We start from the raw sequence: 14,528 nt of genomic DNA on the forward strand, positions 1-14,528 counted from the left end.
TGTGTAAGAACTGGCCACTAGAAATAATGGGCAGCATTTCACTCTTACTACTGTAATTACAATCTTAATGTGTGGCACCGGCCTGTAGTTGGCTGTGCCACTAACTGGTGACGGTAAGATCGGTGTACATTTCGTTTTTTTTTTATTGGACTAAATCCAAGTGGCAGGAACAAGAAAACATGGCATACATACATTTCAGTAGCTATCTCTGCAATGCAATACATGTCAGCTTGGTAAACGTCATCAACAGTCTGTTGAGTAGATGGTGTTAGTTCAGTCTAACTCTGGCCTGATTTTCCACACGGCACATTGAAGGAACAAACATTTGTATCCAGTAATGAAACCTGAAGAGACACATTGTGATTTTGGTTTTCCATTTTCCTCATAGTTGTGCTGCTCATAATCAACAATTCATGAAAAAGTTAACAGTTTTCAAATGCCTTTGTCTGGAACACATTCAAACAGAGGGGAAAAAACTGAAACTATAAAACATTTATACCAAGTTATTGTAAATCTACGATGCTCATTTACAATCTCTAAAATAAAAAACTGTCCAGTTCCTCAAGCAGAAGGATGTTTACTATACAGTATGTACAAATGGCATTGTGTTACGTGCTCGGGTCTCCGATATTAATTTATGTATAGGTTGAATAGTCATTCAATTAAGGCAAAAGCAGAAACATCTTTGAGATAAAGATTCCTCAATGAACCGTAGCAAAAAGTCAACACACACACACATATACACACACTCTTCAGTCTTCGAAGCGAACTGAGCCACGTGAATTGATGTCGATGGAGAACTTCTGTTTGGCTGGTGCAGCGAACCCAAGTCCTAACCCTCTGTTACTGAAGTCCATTCTGCGCGTTTGCGCTCGTTCAAACTCTCCCAGAAGGCCTTGCTGCAGCTCCTGCTCTCTGTCCTTCCCTAGAGCCATGTTTGCTCCTCCACTGCTCCGCGCAGCCGGCTGGGAACCCTTTTTGAGGCCGCCCATCAACCGGAGGAACTTGTGCTGCTGGTCAGAGGAGTCGAACTGGGCGGTGCTCCACTGGCCGAGACCCTGAGAAACAGTGAATGGGGACCAATATTGTAAACTAGGTGCATTAAGGAGCGCGCTGCTGATTTCACGCAAAGCTCTGAATATTTGTCTACTACAGTAGTAGACTAGGGTTCTACTTACAAGAAAGTTACTCGTACTGACCGTAGGCATGTCCGTTTTTTGAGGTTGAGAGGCCTTGTCGATCTCCATTTGTAAAGCCTGTCTTCTTTCCTGTGACAAACCAAAACACATTTAGTTAAGCTCCACGACATAAAACACCCATATCAAGCAATTTACAGATTTATCACACTTCATGCAGCAAAGGGCTTCTCATGAGAGGCTCAGTTACCTGGTTGATGTTGACCTCGTCAGTGTTTCCGCTTTTCTCTGAGAGGAAGATCACATCCACAGGGTGGAACTCCTGAAACACACACAAACAAAGTTCATGCCTGGTGTAAAAGCTATAAAAATGTTTTTTTTTAAAAGCAGTGTTGATCACCTCTGACAGTATATACTCACATGTGGCTCTTTCACCTCTTCTTTAATCTTCTTCTTCTTCTTCGCACCAGCTCCCAAACTCACAGTCGTCACCGGTGTCTCGGCCTGAGAGGAGCTCTTCTTCCTCTTCGGCTCCGTCTCCTCTACTATACTGACCTCCACAGAAGCTTTTCTGCCCTTTTCTTTCTTCCCATTTTTCTTTAACTCTGTCGTCCCTTCGTCTTCTATAACAATCTCACTCTGTGCGGATTTGTTTTTCTCCTTCTTGGGCATATTGTCTTTTGCCTCCTTTTCGCCTGATGCTGCTTTGCTCGTTTTGCCGTTACCTTTGATCTTAAGCGTTTTATTTCCCTCTTCTTTGGTATTGGCTTCCTTAATTTCACCAGCCTCTTCATCTGGTATTTCTGACTTCACTCCATTCACAGCTACTTTCTTTTTAGCTGCGTTTTTCTTTTTTGTTACACAGATGAGATCCTCAGCTTCTACTTCCTGATTAGTGGTTTTCTTTTTCACCGTTACCTCTTCAACCCCACAGGTATCTTCATCCCGTATTTCTGACTTGACTCCATTCTCAGCTACTTTCTTTTTAGCTGCGTTTTTCTTTTTTGTAACACAGATTACATCCTCAGCTACTTTCTTTTTAGCTGCGTTTTTCTTTTTTGTAACACAGATTACATCCTCAGCTACTTTCTTTTTAGCTGCGTTTTTCTTTTTTGTAACACAGATTACATTCTCAGCTACTTTCTTTTTAGCTGCGTTTTTCTTTTTTGTAACACAGATTAGATCCTCAGCTTCTGTTTCCTGATTAGTGGTTTTCTTTTTCTTCTTTTTCACCGTTACCTCTTCAACCCCACAGGCCTCTTCATCTGGTATTTCTGACTTCACTCCATTCTCAGCTACTTTCTTTTTAGCTGTGTTTTTCTTTTTTGTTACACAGATTAGATCCTCAGCTTCTGTTTCCTGATTAGTGGTTTTCTTTTTCTTATTTTTCACCGTTACCTCTTCAACCCCACAGGTATCTTCATCCCGTATTTCTGACTTCACTCCATTCTCAGCTACTTTCTTTTTAGCTGCATTTTTCTTTTTTGTAACACAGATTACATTCTCAGCTACTTTCTTTTTAGCTGCGTTTTTCTTTTTTGTAACACAGATTACATTCTCAGCTACTTTCTTTTTAGCTGCGTTTTTCTTTTTTGTTACACGTAGTCCCTCCTCAGCTTCCTTTTCCTGATCTATGGTTTTCTTCTTCTTCTTTGCTTTAACTGGCTCATCACTCTCTTCTTTGCTTACAACTACAACATTTTTTCTCTTTTTGGCTTTCTTTGGCAATTTATCATTTCCACCTTGCTTTTCTTCTTCCTCCTCCTCCTGTTTTTGTGGTGTAGCTTGTGCAGATTTATTTTTTACTTTCATCACCTTCCCATGTTTCTTTTCCACCTGCTTTACTGGACCAGACTGTGGAGTTTCCAGCTGCTGCTTCTTCTTCTTTTTCTTCTTGATGACTTCTGTGTCATGTCCATTCTTGACATCAGAACCTTCGGCATCATTCAGAGACTCAGGGACACATTTCCTTTTCTTTTTCGTCTTCTCTTTCTTTTCACCACCTCCATCCAAAGACTCGTCATCTACATCTACAATTACATCAACTTGTTTACCCTTTTTTTCTCTTTTCAGCCCTGCCTGACTCCTGTCATCAAGAGCTACTTTTTTCTTTACAGGCAGAGAGGCTTGTCCTTTCATGCGTTTCATCTTCTTTTCACAATTCTGCTCATTCTTCTCTTCCTCAATCTTCATTTTCACCTTTTCCACTGGTCTCTCTACAGCAACAGCCCGGCTTGTCTGGTGAGGGAAATAAAATTACTGTAAAACCATGCCTTTTGATGGATTAACGTGCAGGTTCGTGGGCTCTATGTGTATGTGCAATGTGACTATCGGATCAATAAACACGAACCAAGGCTTTGACGAGCTGCCTGGGCTGGGATTGTTGATCAATGTCTCTTTGTAGGACCAGTCGCTTTGCCTGCCAAAACAGAATTGTGCCAAAACGCATAGAATGTTTAAATGCAACAAAAACAATATTTGATTTATATTGAGTACAATAGGACCATGATGGTGACTCTGATTCTTCTATTAAGTAGTCAGCACATTTTGTTGTGAAAAGTTGGGTGTCAGTTCGGTACCTGGTCAACTGTAATCTCATTGGATTTCGTCGGCGCACACTTTTCAGAAACAAAGATCACGTCCTTCTCGGATTCCGTCTGAAAAATACAATGAACAGCGTGTCGTGCTGGTGAATATTAACATACTTCACACGCGAGTTAACACGTCCATGGCACTGGGACTTGGATAAAGACTCACGACCAGTAAAGACGAAAGAAGAGCAACACGTTTCCGTTCGTTTACAGCAAACCCCTACGCCATGCTAGCTAGCAGCTAACGTGAAACAGCAGCTAGGCGGTTAAAGCGACGAAGAAACAAACTAATCGGTCATCCGGACGGTGAGTCCAGTTCATCACGGCTGCACAATGTATGGTGAAAGTAAAACATTAGGAGCATGTTACTTACTTCGGACCCGCTGATCATTCACGTGGATTTATTTCACCCGGAAATAGTTTCCCCTGTTTCCGGTTAGTGACGCGCCAGGCGTCCTTGGCAACGAGCGTGCCCACCTGAACAAACTGGACCGAATAAATGAAGTAGGCATGGTCAGTGGCGGTTCTAGAGAACTTAGAGAACAACAAGGACACCCATAAATATACACTATATAGGCTACATAAATGTGCCAACAATATATAGCCTACAATCAGATATACTGTATAAAAAAATATAATAATAATATAAAATATAACAAATAATTTACAAATATATAATATAGAATAATATTCTAAATAGCACAAATCCTTCATCACACAAATGTGCATGAACTATAGGCCTGTATTTATGAGTATGAATGAAATACGGTTTGCATTATTTGGAAGAAAGTCGAGGTGTGATTAAGTGGATCCCCCTTGTCTGTTACAATAGGGAGACCCAGAGGTGAACTGTCTCCCGGCCGCCCCTCTCCCCCTTCTCTCTCACTCAGTTTCTGTGCTCTCGGCACCTTCTCAGCAAGCAGGGGCGCCTGCAGGGGGCGCCAATTTGCCAATTCCCCACACATGTGTCATGAAAAAATGCTGCCCGCTTCGCTCATGCCAAGAACCACTGCTGGGACTTGTAGTCATTTTTAATCTTTTATATATCTTTTATTATTCGATTTTATTTTGTTTTTTTTAACTATGAAATGCTATTTTATGAATTCAATGAGTTAACTTTTGCATGTTCATATCAGTTGTGAAACACTAAGATAAAGCTAATGCTAGCTCGGTCAGTCAGTTTTTTCTCTCCTTTTATTGAACCAACAGACACACTTGCAATGAGTCAGCAAAATGACTGAACATGGCACAGTTACTCATAATACTAATGAGGAAACCTATAATAAAATAAACAAATAGATAACTATGAATATTAAATAACAGAAAAGGTCTTCAAAAGAACAGGAAAAAAATAGTAACCAATGCCATTCAAAACATATAAGTAAAGTATCTGGCATGGGGTCTAAACTACTCTCTTTTTTCATTCTTCACACAAGCATTTCTCCTATATATTCCGATGGCTTTCTGGCTGATGGGTGTATACCATCAGGGTATACTGTAAACCGCCAGAAAAAGAGGTGGGTATTTCCCGTATACCTGCGTATATACCCTCCACTCACTGCTGACAGGTGAATATGACTCTACTCACGGACACTGGCGCCAGCTTGCACCTGCAGCCCCAAAACCTTTCTGCATTTTCTGGTAGCAAGGCAGTGCAGATCCAGCAACCACACTTATGGTCTCCCGTTCGCAGCCACACACTTAGAGCTTTTACCAGCAAGCAGTGATCTCATGGCAGTGAGTGGTATCCACCTTTGACCTCAGCCTCTGCCTGCTGGTTCTAGCTTTAAAACCACCCTGTCTATGCCAGCTACAACCCCATCTCCTGACTACAACTCCCAGTGGCCAGCTGGTGTCCCTGCTTCTGCCGACTACCTCTGACAGTCATATTTTTGTGATGTGCAGCTTTTTTTTTTTGTGTGTGGTGAGGATAGTTTGTTTTCCTCACTTGTATTTTCTTAAGTTGCAGCACACTGTGCATGCCTCTAGTCAATGTGTTAGTAGTTTGAGCTAGTAGCTGATTGTAGAGCTTCCCCATGAAGTATCTGATGCCGACAGTGAAGTGGATCTATTAGTGTACCGTGAGGACAAAAGGATAAGGAATGATCAGGCCAATGTCCAGACAATAATTACCAGAAAATATGCACTGATGTATTAGCCACTTTGTGCAAATCACATTACAGACATTCATGTTACGCTGCCATAAAACAGTGACAGTGCGATCATCATAAGAGTATGTCAAAAGGAAAATATCATTTTCACATTTGGATTAGTAACATGATTAAAATTCAATTATATAAGATAAATACATAAAAATCTTGTGATCATAATAGTTTCATTGTACAATATTTGAGCACACACTTGTACACAAAAGCATATTATTTAGTTGAGTCTTATAGTAAGAAGAAATGGTCACAACATGAACATGGTGACTGTTCTTTGAATTGTACTTTAACTGAATAAAATGTCCTGTTCGTTGTTGCTCCGGTGATGAAATCGGCCTCCAGTCGAGTATGAAGTTGCCTCAGAGTTCTTTTGCCAGTGTATTTGAACAGCATCTGTCGACTAGAAATCTTGTGACCTTGTTGTGTCACCAATAAAAACAATATTCAAGCGTTTGAATTTGTTCCAGTTAAATTCACAGTGATGGATAACTAAATGTGTTCTCTATATTTGATGGAAGTTAAAATGAAAAGGAATGGTGAATGCCAGAATATAATGAGATGTTGCCATGCATCTCATACTATAAAGCTCTCTCAGTAGTTAACCAAACATTTCAAGTCAGTTGAGTAGCCGTTCCAAAGCTTTCAATCGTACCACATGGTCTTCCTCTGCAGATAGGGTTTGCTCAATTGTCATGGAATTGTAGATGTTTCAATTTCTTGAGTACTTCAGATGGTTTTTCCAAACTTTGTTTCCAATGTTAAGAATGCAACACTAAATACTAACGGGTATTTCTCTTCCATATGTATATCAAAATTCTAGAAAACACTGAAAATACAATTCGTTTTGACAAAATACATACTTTTAAACTGCACTTTTACATGCACCTGAAATGATTGTACATCTCAAATATCACAATGCCCAAACATGATAAAGTGCAAAATCACAATCTCCGACAGTAAACCGTACCTACTGCAGAATAGATATTGCAGTGTTAAATGGCTTTTTTAATGATATGCTTATATGCGTATCTCCTATCCTGTAGATTAATTTCAGCTTGTCACCAAATGAACCCAAAACATTCTGCAACAAGCTCTGTTAAATGCACAACAGTTATCAAAACACATGGCGAAATGTGCCAAACTGCCCAGTAGCACTGACGAGATATGGAGAGAAAAACACAAAATTCCTTTGGGTTTTTCCAGCATGTAACACAGAGACCAAGCAAGCGTTGTGGGTGTATGCAGGTAATTTACATAAACATCCTAAAGGTTTTTTTTCTTTTTCCTGGGTTGCAGCTTGATGCCAGATATAAAGGAAGGAAAGTGTTTTTATGAAGCAAACATCACTGATGTACTGGCAACAGCAAAGTACATTCAAATCATCCTTTAAGCTTTACTTTCTTGTGGTCATAACCACATTTAACACTAGTGTTTGATATTCATATATTCACATATTTAATGATTACATTAGCCCTACTTCTACACTCCTTGCCAGTATATTTATTTACATATAATTAACTGTCTGTGCTGATCAAAATAATGCACCATAAATGCTCTCAATTTATGATATAATCTCCTAAACTGTGGAAGCTGGATAACTTTTCTCTTCCCTCTCATGTCCAGTCTGCCGATAAAGAGGCAACCAGAAAACTCAGCAATATTACTATGAGGCTTGGTTCCTAAAATGTAAAATTCCTCCACGTGCGCAGAAACACAAATGCATTAAACATTTTCTTTGCTCCTATCAAATCCATCTTGTGTGATCTGAGATGTTTTTTTAATATCTCCTTTGTCTTCTTAGGCAACAGGAAATCCTCCAATCACATGCCCGTGTGTCCTCTTCCTGTCTGTTCCTGTGTATTACCATAACCGTCGTCCAGTGTAGTTAACTGGGGCCGTGGGCATCTACAAAAGAGAGTCAAACAAGGGGTGAACAAGTACAGTACTCCAGTGGGTGGTCAGTTAGTACATGAGACAACAATTCACAGAGAGTTCCTTCCAGCCACACTTACTGTTCCACCATTCATGACCAGAGCCATCTCAGTTGGTTGGTAGACGTGACCTCTGAAGGCGATGCCAGGGCGGACGCTCCCCTGGCTGCTGTGGTAAGTTCCACTTCGGAGAGCTGACAAACCAGCAAGGTAAAGCACACACACACACACACAGAGAGTGAGTCATGCGAACAAATGTCACATTCACTAGATCAGAAGGATTACAGTTTATAGAGTAGCTGCTACAACAGATGAATTTGCTCCTGACGGATTGATACAAATCAGAAAATAATGGAACTCGATGTTGAAGTAGGGATCGGCTCCAGCCCACCCGCGACCCTGAATACAGGATAAGCGGTAGACAATGGATGGATGGATGGATGGATGTTGAAGTAAAGAAAGTGAATGTAAAAGAGTTACGAAGAGGCCGGAGCAATCAGAGGTGCTCCAGGTGACTCATAGTTGGAGCACTTCCCTGATGTCATTGGATGAGGATAAGTGAGGAAACTGTCTGGCTATTAGATAAAAAAACTTAAAGCTGGAAGCCCGTGGACATAAAAACCACTAGTACTACTTAACTATGACTCCCAATATTATTTCTGGCATGAAACACACCAATCACCTATTGTGACCGGCATTGCTCCAATCTGCACCTTTAGCTGGCTTTTATTCCATTGCAAGGGCGGCTGTGACTGAAGGGTACTGTATTATTATGAATGGTACACCAAGCCAAACTGATTTCTCAGAAAACAAGTTTAAATAATTTATGGCAATAACATAAACCTATATGATTGATAGGTAACATTGATTCAATGAAAGAAAACATTTAAATGGGAATACAGAATAGAAAAAACACTTCATCTGACCCTGGTATAGTATTAATTTGCAAGAGGAAGATTGTGTTATTTCTTCAAACGTCTCACTTTAAAGGAAAATGTATTATTATTCCCCTGGACATCATTCCTCTCCCATATATTAACACAAGCTCTACTGCAGAGATAACAGAGACGGTGAGTTTAAGTCAGTCAAGGAAAGTAACAGAAGATTAGATCTCATCCTCTCAAACACAAAGTACATTTTGGAGTGACTTGCTTACACCATACAGAGCTTTCCTCTCTGTATGACTGCTGACTTGGCTGACTGAGGGTCTCCTCCTCAGTCAGCCAATTTCATTATTCTCATGAAGTCTGCCTTCTTGGAGCACATGCTATGACTACGTTCTTCCACTGCCTCCACCCTTTGTTTATCCTGGTTTATTGTTTAGCTCTTCATCTGTGCATTAGAGGTTCAGATAAATATAGTGAGCAATTGAAGTGAAATGACTCATACATTTCCCCGTACGCCCTTCAGATAATCGGGCCTTCCATAAGGCTTAATTGGATTTTGGATTGTGTACTGTAACTAAAAATGAGCCACAACTTCACACAAACCTACATGGCACTTTTGGTAGTAGTGGCCATCTTGCAAAGCAATTGGTTTGCAGTGCAATGGATACAAGTTTATTAATCTAGCATATTTTTATTCATGTAATCTCGTGTATGAATCTTGAAATAACGAGTGCTCAACAATGGCTATAACATATAGAGTGAACAGATGGACAGTGTTCAAGTGGATTATGTTGCATTATAGATATCTATAAAAAACACTAAAAATAGCTCCTAGGTTGCAGGCTGAGTTCGGAGAAACTCCTAAAGATACGGGGCGTGCCAGTCCTAACTTTAAGACTCAACTAACTGTTTTTATTCTGAGAGTCAAGAGCTGCAGGTAATCTGCTTCCATTTTGGGGAGGAAAATGCAACAATAGTGATTTATTAAAAGCATATTTTGATAGCAGTTGATTTATCAGCTCAATTACAAGTTGAAACAATTCAATAACAGCGGATATAAAAGTTTGCACAACTTGGACACTGGGAAAAGAGTTTAAATTTGATTAGATTCTTTTTATAAATAAGAGTAAATGAATCCATGACACAGTGTCATTCGTTCTCTGAGCTTTGGAGTACGAGAAATTTAGTGAAAGTTGTTCAAGAAAAACACTTTGTGAATACCCAGTCATATATTGAAAGCCATTGTAAATGACCTAAATTCAGCTCACTGGAGTCAAATTTAACACCTTTCAGACTCAAAAGATTGCTGAGATGTCTGATTCCAAGAGAGTTGTTTGTCGAGTCCTTTATTATTCCTCGACGTGGCATTGAATGCAAAAACCACAAAGTCACTCATGATGTTTGGAGAGGAATCAGGCAGCAGCACTTTTTGTTGCGAGTTGCCTGGCAACAGTGTTTTCAGGACCTCAACACTTAAATGCCAAATATATACACCATGTTAAAAATGTAACCTAATGAGTTCCATTTGAAGAAAGCATTCGACCCAGGTTGAGAATTTTTCCCTTTGAAACACATTCTTCATCTCGACACACACACACACACAGACACACTTACACACACATATACACACATTACATAAGCCTACTTGCGCCGTGCTCCTCCATAGAGAAAGTCTGGTTTTCAGGGAAGGGTCGGTGAGTGTGTGCTGGGAGCTCATCTCCAAAATGTGGCGGAGGGGACGTGTGGCTGGTGTCGAAGAAGTCTTCCGTGGTGGATTGTGGAGACTTCCGGAGACACAGGTGCGCCTCTGGAATAGCATGGAACAGCAGAAGGATCCAGCCCTGGATGACCAGGGCCACCGCCAGCGCAGGCTCATCCAACACCTTTACATCCTTCTTCCCTCCTCCTGACCTCTCCCCTTTCCCCTTTCCCCTCAGCGCCTGGCTGCCATACAGATAAAACCCCAGCCAAGCCACCCATAGCAACGCTGATGCCAGACTGGAAAGGAAGAGCCAGACGGCGTTGCACTTCCATCTCCGTTTCTCACACTCTCCTTCTCTATCTTCCTCACTCCCACCTGCTGCCTCTGCCCCCATCTCTCCTCCGCATAGCACCACCCCCAGAGAAAGCCCCATGGCTATGAGGAGCAGCCCCAGGGTGTAGCTGCATGTCAGAGCAAAGTCCAACGGTGGGTATTCGCAGGCCGGGTGACCCTCCCTCACTACAGTCAGCAGGACCCACTCAGCAGAGATGATCCCCTGAACCAAGGCCAAGGCCAGACCAAGCGCTGCCAAGGAGCTGCCCGACGGGCTCGTCTCACCGGCCACCAGCCTCCTGAGCCTCACACCTTGCACTAGCAAGCTGGAGAAGCAGAGGGCAAAAAGGGGCCCCCAGAAGGCCCTGCGGACCACACAGAGCACCTGGCTCTTCCCCACCAAGAAAGCCAGAGAGATAGAGAAGAGTCCGAGGAGCGTGCCCAGGAGCAGGAGAAGAGGCCCCATGCCGGAGCGCCTGGCGGGGTCCGAAATGGAGCGCAGCTTGACCAGCAGGAGCACGGCGAGGACCAGCGAGGTGAGGCCACCGCAGCAGGCCACGGCCTCCAGGACCACACCCCAGACGGACTCCAGGTCACACAGCACTCTGTACGGAGGGTCCACATCCACACTGCACCCCCGGGGAGGAGGGGAGGGGTGGGATGAGCCGTAGCCAATCAGTGATAGGAGGCAGATGATGATAGTGCTGACGGCCATCTTAGAGAGACACAGAGAAAATGTGTAGTGAAAGGCACGGAGGGATAAACAAGAGGAGTGATGCTGTGGAGAGGAGGGAGGGAGGGAGGGAGGGAGGGAGGGAGAAAGGTGAATGTCGTGATAAATGCATATTAGTTCATACAGCATCTTCATGGGTTACAACATTCACTAGAAACAGCAACCGATATATATTAAGACCCAAAATGCCTGTTATTAGAGATTAATATGTTTTTATTTCTCTCTCTCTCTCTCTCTCTCTCTCTCTCTCTCTCTCACACACACACACAGACACACACACACATACACACACACACACACACACACACACACACAAGCACAGAACAGAACTGCTTTTAGCACTGGGCAATAGTTTCCATGGGAACGGGAAACAGCGTGGGCTGACTACATTACATACTGGGCTTTTGAGAAGTCGAGTTTCAGCACCTGAAAGCACAGAGAAACACACACGTATGCACACGCACTCACACGCACACACGCGCACAATGTTAATACTTACTTATGAGGACCCTCATGCATAACCCCAGAATCAACAAGACTCTTATTTTAACCTTCAACCCAAGTTTTAATCCTCAAGTATGATAATAAGGTCCTCACTGTCAAGGTTGAAAACCCAATGTGGTCTTTTTTTAAGGATAGAAGTATCCAAACACACACACACACACACACACACACACACACACACACACACACGTATAAAATGCTTTAAGACAACTCTTCATTCCCATCAAACTCACCTCAGATATATTCTTGACTTGAAGGCTTGATTATTGCTCGATTATTGACAGTGACGGGGCATCATCGTTTTCCAGTCTGCATCCCTTCAACTAATTCAAGTAGTTAAAAAAAAAAACCCCAGTTAATGAAATCCTTGAGGCAGCAGAAACCAAACGGTTTCCATTTTGTCTCTTATGTTGCTCTCTCTCTCTCTCTCTCTCTGCGCTCACAGTTCCCACTGTTTTAAAGTACAAAACAGCACACTTTGTGAGAGCGGCGACGTCCTGCTGCTGCAGTGACACGTCCGGCTGCTCCGGAGAAGAATCCACGATTGTGATGCATGCCTTGATCCTTCACACACCCACATAGTCAAATATATCTTCTGTCTCTCTTTCACTCTTCTCTCTCGCTCCCTCTGTCCTCCTCTTTCTATTCATTCCGTCTGCATGTCTGTGCTTCTCTCTCTCTCTCTCTCTCTCCCCGTTTCACGCTGAATCTGCGGAGGTGTCAACAGAGATGCAATCCCAGCTTTACTTCTGCTCACCCACATGGGGAGTAGGCTATGACTTGCCGATGCACCTGTCTAATCAGGAAAGCAAATATGAAACAAAGTGCAGCACGGCAATTCACAGCCGATCCAGTATTAGTCACTCATTTGCACATCCCGGTGTTATTTCCTGCCTACAGGCTCCCACCATCTTCCACGTGCCGCTTATGCAATTCTTCACCCGAGAGCGTCTTCGATCACCAGATCGGACCAAAACAAACGGAGGTCTCTTCAGGAAGCAAGGGCCGCCCGTCGAGTGAGGACAGGCTTTGGCATGGGCAGATGGTCCATCTAAACCCAGGTGAGCCCTGTGGCCACGTGGCCGACCTAGTCGAGAGTGTTACATAATACCCTCGAAGACGTGATTCAGCCAAGTCTCCCGTTAGAGTGGGGTAATCTCCTCCCACGGAGATGGAGAGCGACACGACATGAGGGGAAACAGAGACAGCAACCACACTCGCAGGCTAATTGAGTCAATTTGGATCAGCGTGAGTGAGATTGATGCTGACGGACGCTAGTGAGCTCAATGACAGGTGGAGGCCAAACGTAGGAGAGGAGTGGTTGGTGGTACACCAATGAACTCAAAGACAAGCAGATGTAAGGAAAGGAGTGCCCACCTGCATCCCAGACAGTCTAATCCAGATAGTCATGGTGTTTTGTTGGTGATTTGTGTGATGGATGGGTTTTTCCACAACAGTCCATCACACAAGTTAGCCAGGATGGCTGTCTCTTGGTGTTTCCTGTCTTTGTGCTAAGCTAAGCTAACAGCTGGCTCTACAGTTTTAGCATAGCAAGAGTGGTCTCAATCATCTCTTCTAACTCTCATCAAGAAAGTGAACAAATGTGTCTCCTAAAATGTCACACTTTTACTTTGACGCTTTTCTCACATAGACCAAACAATAAGATCATTATTTGAGAAATGAAGCGACTCAACTGGAGTTTGATGCTCGGTTGGTTATATCTGTGTGCTCTTTTGTTCAGAGATGGGAGACAGCAGGGCGTGAAAGTGCTGACTCACTCGGGACATCGATTGTAATCTGTGTAATCCAGTGGTTACTATGGTCACGGTTCAGTAGGGCCTTGCTAAGTACGGCCCATCACATAATCCCAGTTTTATCCCAGTCTCAGGTCTCTCCACACACGGACGCATGCAGATCACACACAGAGGGAAGTTCACAAAGGGAGGCTTGTTGCTGTGGATCTGCATGTTAGATGCCTCTGCAACCCATTTCTTCAAACAGAGGTAAAACATCAACAGCTGGAGAACTGTAGTTTCCCTCTTATGACTATGAGGCAGAACAGGACATTCAAGACACAGTGTCTTGCTCAAGGGCATCAGTTGTTGAATGCTTGCGGTGATTCAGTGTGTTTCATTTGTCATTAAGGGGAAATATTGTCAATTTGGTCGAAGCCCTTTTTGGGGTGATGCAAGTGTCCTTATAAAAATGTTCTTTTCACTGCTGGTGGAGAGCAAGTATAGGACAAGTGCAAGTGATGATGTGTGAGTTAAAGGCCCTAATTTACAGAGTGTTGTCTCCATCTGCTGTCTACATGGAGAACTGCAGTAAGCTCCAGGCAGAGGTCTCATTCACGAGGACAGAGATATTCAACAGGGGGTCCGGGAACCATCGGGGGTCAGCAGAGTTACTGCAGGGGTCCCGAAATGATTTGATCCCAAACTTTTTCTTCCAAAAATTCAAATATGTCCAAAAATACACCATAACATGAATACAACCTAAATGTAATATATATTATCCTATTTGTTTATTATTATGTTGTGAAATTG

The 14,528-nt window shown here is 42.7% G+C and overlaps 2 protein-coding genes across 7 annotated transcripts; both read right to left on the reverse strand.

The window, feature by feature from the left end:
• Positions 1-30: 30 nt before the first annotated feature.
• On the reverse strand, positions 31-4,172 carry knop1 (lysine-rich nucleolar protein 1). 3 transcript variants are annotated; one of them, XM_084005635.1, is made up of 8 exons: positions 4,101-4,172; positions 3,716-3,793; positions 3,487-3,555; positions 2,682-3,374; positions 1,557-2,573; positions 1,387-1,458; positions 1,179-1,268; positions 31-1,058 (listed from the first exon to the last, which is right to left on the reverse strand). In XM_084005635.1, exons 1-8 carry the CDS (start codon positions 4,116-4,118, stop codon positions 753-755), a joined length of 2,343 nt encoding a protein of 780 aa, XP_083861761.1. In that variant the 5' UTR covers positions 4,119-4,172; the 3' UTR covers positions 31-752. The 3 variants fall into 3 exon arrangements, with proteins under 3 accessions (XP_083861761.1, XP_083861759.1, XP_083861760.1); XM_084005633.1 differs by having other exon boundaries at positions 32-1,058; positions 1,557-3,374; XM_084005634.1 differs by having other exon boundaries at positions 35-1,058; positions 1,200-1,268; positions 1,557-3,374.
• Positions 4,173-5,856: 1,684 nt separating this feature from the next.
• On the reverse strand, positions 5,857-13,008 carry gprc5bb (G protein-coupled receptor, class C, group 5, member Bb). Of its 4 annotated transcripts, none has more exons than XM_084005095.1 (5): positions 12,426-13,008; positions 12,216-12,305; positions 10,356-11,460; positions 7,905-8,017; positions 5,857-7,797 (listed from the first exon to the last, which is right to left on the reverse strand). In XM_084005095.1, the coding sequence occupies exons 3-5, from the start codon at positions 11,458-11,460 to the stop codon at positions 7,753-7,755; spliced, it is 1,263 nt and encodes a 420-aa protein (XP_083861221.1). In that variant the 5' UTR covers positions 12,216-12,305; positions 12,426-13,008; the 3' UTR covers positions 5,857-7,752. The 4 variants fall into 4 exon arrangements, with proteins under 4 accessions (XP_083861221.1, XP_083861220.1, XP_083861218.1 ...); XM_084005094.1 differs by adding an exon at positions 11,876-11,904 and having other exon boundaries at positions 12,216-13,008; XM_084005092.1 differs by having other exon boundaries at positions 12,216-13,008.
• Positions 13,009-14,528: the final 1,520 nt, after the last annotated feature.

This window comes from Eutrigla gurnardus (genome assembly GCF_963514095.1).
Source record: "Eutrigla gurnardus genome assembly, chromosome: 3".
Lineage (NCBI taxonomy): Eukaryota > Metazoa > Chordata > Actinopteri > Perciformes > Triglidae > Eutrigla > Eutrigla gurnardus.